This window comes from Lygodium microphyllum, chromosome 15 (assembly GCF_053477565.2).
Source record: "Lygodium microphyllum isolate KBCC chromosome 15, Lygodium_microphyllum_v1.1.10, whole genome shotgun sequence".
Lineage (NCBI taxonomy): Eukaryota > Viridiplantae > Streptophyta > Polypodiopsida > Schizaeales > Lygodiaceae > Lygodium > Lygodium microphyllum.
Genome location: NC_141149.1, coordinates 112775210 through 112782600, shown reverse-complemented (window position 1 = coordinate 112782600; position 7391 = coordinate 112775210). Strand labels below are relative to the sequence as shown.

Below are 7391 nucleotides of genomic sequence, written 5' to 3'. Positions count from 1 at the left end.
AATAAGAGAAGCTAACACAATCATCATCGATGAGATGTCCATGTTAACAAGGACAACGTTCGATATAATGGTGTCAGGTAGTGAGCATCTGCCAAGGTTCGCTGCTCAATCCATTTAGCAAGAAGCTCGTGATACTATTTGGCAATCATACACAGTTACCGCCTATTTGCAACTATCAAACCGAGTTCTGTGAACAATGTTGCATCACGTCCTCATTGTACTGGGCACATGGAAAGCAACACTCTCTCTAAACCTCAGGTTGGCATGCACGCGACTGTACCTCTTTCTATTTTGATATAGCAATAATCCATTGTTTTTAACAAGCAGTTTTCTGGGTTGGTTAATTGGTCATGTCTTATTCGGCTATTTAGCCAATCTATTGGAATTGCGACCTAATAACTATACATGTATGTATAGGTATCTTATAGGATGGCCACACTCATGCTTCCACTCCTGGTTCAACTGCACCTAATGCTATTAGCCTATATGACGAACGGGTAGCAGTGAGTGGTAAAGTTGCTCTATGACCCATTCGAGTGGGCACAGCAGATTTTTTGGTGCACCACATCCATGCATTTAGTGTTCACGTTACAAGGGCTGCATATACAACTTCGCACTCCGTTAAGTGAGCTGAGCTTGTCAACCTACTAACATCGTTGTTTTCGAGAACAAATAGCTCACGTCAGCGCTGACAGATTTACAAAGAATCGGGAGGGGAATCAAAAAGCACATCGTCCCGACGCTCCAGGCAAAAAAAGAGAGAGAGCGCGAGAGAGCACCAAATATGGCGGCTCCCGACCTGCGGCTTTTAATAAAGCCAGCATATGACGCCATAGCCAGGGCCCCGGAAGAAGAAAAGAAGCAGATCAGAAAGACAAAGAAGCTGATCAAGAAAATCAAGCCAATTTTACAGGCGCCATGGAGAAGGTCTGCCGTAGACAGCAGGCCTTTATTGATCACCTCCGCCCTACTTCATCACCTCTGGAGCCTTCAAACCTTTCTGTAAGTCTGTGTGTGTGTGTGCGTGCGCATAGGATTTCACTGTTAGATTTGCGTCAAGTCAGGAGATCTCTTGTTACCTTTGATCCTTTTAATGACTACGTTCTATGTCTCGTTACAATTTGAGATCTCTTTTTACATTTGATCCTTTTAATGAATACGTTCTATGTCTCGTTAGAGTAACGCCTGCTGTAGTCATGAAAATGTCCCCTTGAGAATATCAAAGAAGTGTCTCATTGTCTTCTTTTGTCTCAACCATATATTCACCGCTTAGAAAAGCATCTCTGCTGGAAGATGGACACCTAATCGACAACTGATATGCTCTTTGGTTTAGGGTGATGTTTCCAGCAAGTAACTGTTTATACAAATTGGTGCCGTGTTTTCTTGAACAACATATATTCATTGCTTAGAAAAGCACCTCTGCTGGAAGATGGATACATTGTGCAAACGTGATATGTTGCTCAATATCCAATTTCCTCGATGCATGACCTAATAGATTGACAAATTTTGTTTGTATCACCATTATCATCTTATCCTGATATTAAAAAAAAGTATCTCTATCATGAATATCCCTTAACATTATGTGGAATCCACTGCCAATGTTTAATCAGAGGCCATGGGTGACAATTTACAGATTTGCAAAAATGGTTCTTTGATTGTGGAAGGTATTTCTTTTCTACAGGTATCTGTCTGTCTAGCTGGGGACAGTGCTGCTTACGAAAGGAAACCTGGTTATAGTGATGATGTAGTGATTGTTGCGTAAGTAAACAGTTTGAATTTGGCTTTTGGTGATGCAGAAAATTCCATATATACTCTAGATGGTGGAAGCAATTGGTATTCTGTAATTTTAGCTTTCCTTTGTTTCAGAGCTTATCGCACTCCGATCTGTAAAGCAAAACGTGGAGGCTTTAAAGATACGTTTGCTGAAGATTTATTGGCACCTGTTCTAAGGGTAAAACAATTTTCTGGTGGCAGCTTGCATGAACCATAATTGATGTGTCTACTAGTACTATGTAACATGATATTTGTGTGCACAGGCTGTTGTCGAAAGGACAGGTACAAATCCAGCAGATATTGGTGATATTGTTGTTGGCAGTGTTCTCCCTCCAAGCTCACAGCGCGCTAATGAGTGCCGCATGGCTGCTTTTTATGCGGGTTTCCCAGGTGAGCTTAAGGTATATATATGTGATGCTGTTGGCTATGCCTGCTTTGAATCATGCTGTAGACCAAGTGCTGCTTTCAATTCTATACTATACTCTCTTTCTTGACCCTGTTTTGGTTTTCTGGCAGAAACTGTTCCTATTAGAACTGTAAACAGGCAATGTTCTTCAGGTTTGCAAGCTGTGGCCGATGTTGTGGCTTCTATCAAAGCAGGGTATTATGAAATAGGTAATTTTGTGCTACAAACATATTCTGTTTAACAGCAGGATGAAGGTTCTACAGAGCTGATGGTGTGTACACATTAGGTATTGGTGCTGGGTTGGAGTCGATGACGATCAATCCGATGTCTTGGGAGGGTCCTATCAACCCAAGGGTTAAAACCCAATCTTTTGCCTTTTCAAACGTTTTTGTGCTCCTTACTTCTTTATGTAAGATGTCTCTAATGGTCTTCAACAGGTAGGAACCAATCAAAAGGTCCAAGATTGTCTTCTACCTATGGGCATTACATCAGAAAATGTGGCTGAAAGGTACAATGTTTCAAGGGAAGCACAAGATAGAGCTGCGGTAGGTGTTTTCCATTCTGCTAGAAGCAATGTTGCTGCAGTTTGTGCCACTGAAAGATTTGACATCCAGGCCGGACTTTGACTTTGTTAACAGGTTGCCTCTCATGCTAAGGCTGCTGCTGCAACAGCATCTGGCCGATTCAGAGATGAGATTATTCCTGTGGAGACAAAGGTAAATGCCATTGCATGCAAATCTGTTTGTTTGATTATGGTCATACTTGCTTGAGATAACTTGTGGCCTCTTGTAAAGTTGGTGGATGCAAAAACTGGGGTAGAGAGGCATGTTGTTGTTTCGGTTGATGATGGGATCAGACCTGGAACTTCCCTTGCCGACCTAGCCAAGTTAAAGCCTGTTTTCAGAAAAGATGGCACTACACATGCAGGTCAGTCCAGGGGTTGTTTTGAATGCTATTCCAGTTCTAAGCATATTCAGTCTTATATTGAATTGCACCTGTTCCAACTTCTGTCACACAGGAAACTCGAGCCAGCTAAGTGATGGTGCTGCTGCAGTGCTACTTATGAGAAGAGATGTGGCCTTACAGAGAAATCTTCCAATTCTCGGTATATTCAGGTTCGTCTCCAGTTTGCCAATGTTTTGCATGATGATTAAGCTATTGGTCTCATTCAAGCAACCAGGTGCTTTGTCTCTGCAGGAGCTTTGCAGCAGTAGGTGTTGATCCAGCAGTGATGGGGGTTGGACCTGCTGTTGCTATTCCAGCAGCTGTGAAAGCTGCTGGACTAGAAATCTCCGATATTGATCTTTTTGAAATAAATGAGGTCCGTAACCCAGTTCAAACACTTACATCCTTTCAATCAATGGCATCATAACCAATGTGGTTGCAAGGGATGCTGATGATGCTAACCTTTACTTTCGGAATTTACAGGCTTTTGCATCTCAATACACATACTGTCTAGAAAAATTGGGGCTAGATCCAGAGAAAGTAAATGTAAATGGTGGTGCTATTGCTCTAGGACATCCCCTTGGTGCAACTGGTATGATAGATTTTCAAGCAGTAACTATCTTGTCATCAGGTGTTCTAAAGGTAACTGAAACCACTGAACATCGAGGAAATGCCTCTTAACTTGTAACAGGAGCACGGTGCACAGCAACACTTCTTCATGAGATGAAGCGGCGAGGCAAAGACTGCAGGTTTGGGGTGATCTCAATGTGTATAGGTATGTTCACTCCTCAGCTACTCAGTTCTCTTCGAAATTGAGATGGAAAAAACAGCATGGTTCATGCCATTTTGGTTATCTTGCGGTTAATTGTGTGTATGTGCGTGCAGGCACTGGCATGGGAGCTGCTGCTGTCTTTGAGCGTGGAAGCAATGTAGATGTATCAACCAATGCTCAGCCTATACGAGGCGTCAACTTCTTGTCCAAGTTCTAAAATAGCCAATAGGCGGATAAACCATACATCAAACAATTTGAACATTTTTTCAAGCTTAGTCTTAAGTTGAGGTGCTTGTATCAAGCAAGTTGTAATGTGACAAACATTTGCAAAATTAGGCAAGAACGTGCAAATCACTTGTTTTCCAATAACGAGCCCAATGAGCCACACACCTGACCTGCCCTCCCCCCCTACTGTTAGGGATCAGCCGCTTGCGGCTTACTCGAAGCTAGTTGGAAGAGCAAATGAGGCCTGCAACACTGTTTTCCAATGCTTCGGACATGATAATTAAAGCAGGCGATAGATCTCACAGACTGGGATGTATGTTGAGCACTTAGCATGGAGCAATCACATATTCACTTGGTATGGTTTCGTTCATGTTGCACTTGGGTTGGTAGATTGTTGCACATGTGGATTTACATGGCATAATCAGCATCACGATTCTATATGGCAGGGGGCCAAGCTAGACCTTGTGTATGTTAACTTTGGATGGAGGTGGGTTGCCTCGGGTAATGGAGTCAATGTACTGCGCATCAGATTATCTTCTCCCTGTTATGTTTTGCGTTGAACTGATGTTAGAGTAGAAGAGCAGAGGGGGTTCACTGCCTTTTAGGCTCAATTCTCTTTTCATAAAGATAGAGAGTATGCTCAAAGCATCCCAACATGCCAATCATCGCTTGACATCTGTGTAGGCGTTTATTTTATTGTAGCTTTGTCTTTCCCGGTTATGAATACCGGACAACCGGTCTGAAAGGAGCCTAAGATCTCAATCCGAATCCAGGATCTGGATCCTGCTAAGCGTATGGGAGCGTGCAATCAAGGTTGTTGTAGAGGCTTCTAAAAAGTATTGCAAGGGGAAGGTTGATGAACATAGAAGGATGTCAAACAACTCAAGTGCATTCCGAATCGCAATTCTTGTTGGCCTTAATGCTAATCTTGTAGATCTCTCTCTTTGTTGGCTTCTACAAGAAGTCAAAGATTTCATTTAGCATCAGGAGGCTTACCAGAGTAAGCCTTGAGCTTCAATTAAGAGCCACATGGGATCTCCTTGGAGATGCTCACACCAAGCCTTCAACTTCAATTAAGAGCGGCATAGGATCTCCTTAGAGATGCTCATACCAAGTTCTACTTTAACCCTCTAAGGCTAAGGGACAAAGGTTTGAGGAGTACAAACCTCTTATGTACAAATATATCATGAATAAAATGTATCTTTTTCCTATTTAATTTGTGAATATTCCCATTATACAAAACCCTTTTGTATACTAAAAAAGGTTGAAATAGGATTTTAAAAATCCATTCTATTGAACCCACATGATAACCTTGCATATTATGAGTGATTTCTTTGAGAATAGAAAGGGAGACTATTCTTGTAGTAGAAGGCTCTTAGGGGATTCTTAGAGAAGAAAATGATGCAATGATTGAAATGTTCAAGGCCCATTTCTCTTCTATTTTTGGGTTAGAAGAAGATAGAGTTGTGGACTACAAAAATAGGCTAACTACTATCCTAAATTATGTGGATTATAGAAGATTGAATATGTGATCTTTAAAATGAAGAGGGGTGAGTCCCTTCAGCTAGATGCATGGAATCCCACACTTGGAGTGGTTAAATGGCTTAGCTTTGGTGTCAATTTCTATTGAATGGTAGCAATCTCTTCAAGAATGTTTTTAGATTATACATTAATGGCATATTTTCCTACAGCTTTGAGATCAAGAGGTATCCTCTTTTCCCCCTTGTTATATACATCTACAACTAAGTCAATACTAAGAACTATCAACAACTTCTCAAATGGATGATTTAGAGCCTTGTCCTTCCCAATAGTAAGGAGTTCATAGCACAAATTATTGTTGATGATAGTTCCAATTGTGTTGGGGCCAATTAGCAATCTATTAATTCTAAGATCAATGTAGAAAAACCAAATTAGTGCTAATCGATTGGTGTAGACAAAAAATAAGCGTTGGTTGAGTATTTATGCTTTCGAGCTAATGGATGTTGGGGTGATATTTAGATGCCTTGGTTGCCCCCTTGGAATATGAGTCACCACGGAGCAGCATTTCCATGCTATATGGCAAGGTAGCTAAGAAGTTGGATAAATTTAGCTCTCTTCCTCTTGCATTGGTAGGTAAGCTAGTGCTAATGAAAGTTCATAGCCCCTCTATTGTTATTATTACAAGTGGATTCCCATTCCCCCAAAGTTATTGCAAGCGGATTCCCATTCCCCACAATTTACTAGGATTAGCTAAATAAGGTATTTAAGGCCTTCATTTGGGCTTAAAATGGGCAACATGGTTGGGCTAATATTCTATGCTCACAATCACCACATTTAGACCCTATGGAGGTTTAGGGTTTGAGGATTTACAATAGAAAGCTCTCGGATTCTCTTTGCCCTAAACATTTGAGGCGGTAAATAGAATGACCTGCAGTGGTCAGATGTGGCTTATTTGTGACACAATCCACCCATAATGGAGTCATTTGGGTTGGCCCAGGGTCTTATCAAAGCATGGAAAGCACTTCTCATGGAATGCAAGTGGAGTGGAAGGGAGACGACTCTTGAATCAGGGCACTTGACTTTCGAGCTTTGCAACCTGTTTACATTGGAGAAGTTCCTATTCAGAGCAACTCTTTAAAAGGATTCATAAATAATAAGAGCCTCTAGAGGTGGATGGACTATTGAGATCTTAGCTATCTTGCCTCTCCTCGAGAGGTAGCCTTGACCAATTCTTAGATGACGTTCAAAGGGAAGGATCTAATCACATCCAAGACTCACAAGGATATAGAAGGAGTAACATCTACTTAAGGACTATGGACGCGTGGAAGACAAGACACCAAGTTGAGGACTTGGAAGCATAGACTCGAGAGACTTTGGTCCCTATCCCACTAAATCTTGCTGTGGAGAGTGATCACCATGTGTCTTCCTACAAGAGACCCATTGTCCAAAGTCATAGATATCGCACCTTTGAACTCTCTCTATGGAAGAGAGGAGGAGATAATTGTGCATCTACTTTGGGAGTGTAGAGAAGTGCGACTTTTGTCAACTAATGTAAGGAGAATGTAAGAAGGTGACTAGAGGATGCCATTTTGATGGTGATTTGAACATTTGAACAAGCCTTTTTGGCTATCAAGGCACATTCAATGAGGAAATTAAAAAGCTGTGGAATCTCACTACTAGAGGTGCAACCATTCAACCCATCTAGTCATCACATGATACTAGAGTCCATTCCAAAAATACTTATGGAGTTCTTGCTTACTTTCTTGCTTCCCTCATGAAGGAGTTTGTTAT

At 41.5% G+C, this 7391-nt stretch overlaps 1 protein-coding gene across 1 annotated transcript; it reads left to right on the top strand.

Annotated features, from left to right (window-relative positions):
* Positions 1–730: 730 nt before the first annotated feature.
* On the top strand, positions 731–5209 carry LOC148024923 (3-ketoacyl-CoA thiolase 2, peroxisomal-like). The gene is made up of 14 exons (XM_087694600.1): positions 731–1002; positions 1682–1758; positions 1867–1951; positions 2037–2163; positions 2290–2388; positions 2466–2533; positions 2617–2724; positions 2818–2895; positions 2974–3106; positions 3198–3294; positions 3377–3500; positions 3608–3716; positions 3816–3899; positions 4010–5209. Exons 1-14 carry the CDS (start codon positions 919–921, stop codon positions 4111–4113), a joined length of 1377 nt encoding a protein of 458 aa, XP_087550726.1. The 5' UTR covers positions 731–918; the 3' UTR covers positions 4114–5209.
* Positions 5210–7391: the final 2182 nt, after the last annotated feature.

What these genes read in the sequence shown, in the direction of transcription:
- LOC148024923 (XM_087694600.1), top strand. Translation starts at nt 919, where the DNA reads ATGGAGAAGGTCTGCCGTAGACAGCAGGCCTTTATTGATCACCTCCGC. An exon ending in ACATCCCCTTGGTGCAACTG is followed by an intron (nt 3,717 to 3,815) that starts GTATGATAGATT and finishes AACTTGTAACAG; the next exon opens with GAGCACGGTGCACAGCAACA. An exon ending in GGTGATCTCAATGTGTATAG is followed by an intron (nt 3,900 to 4,009) that starts GTATGTTCACTC and finishes ATGTGCGTGCAG; the next exon opens with GCACTGGCATGGGAGCTGCT.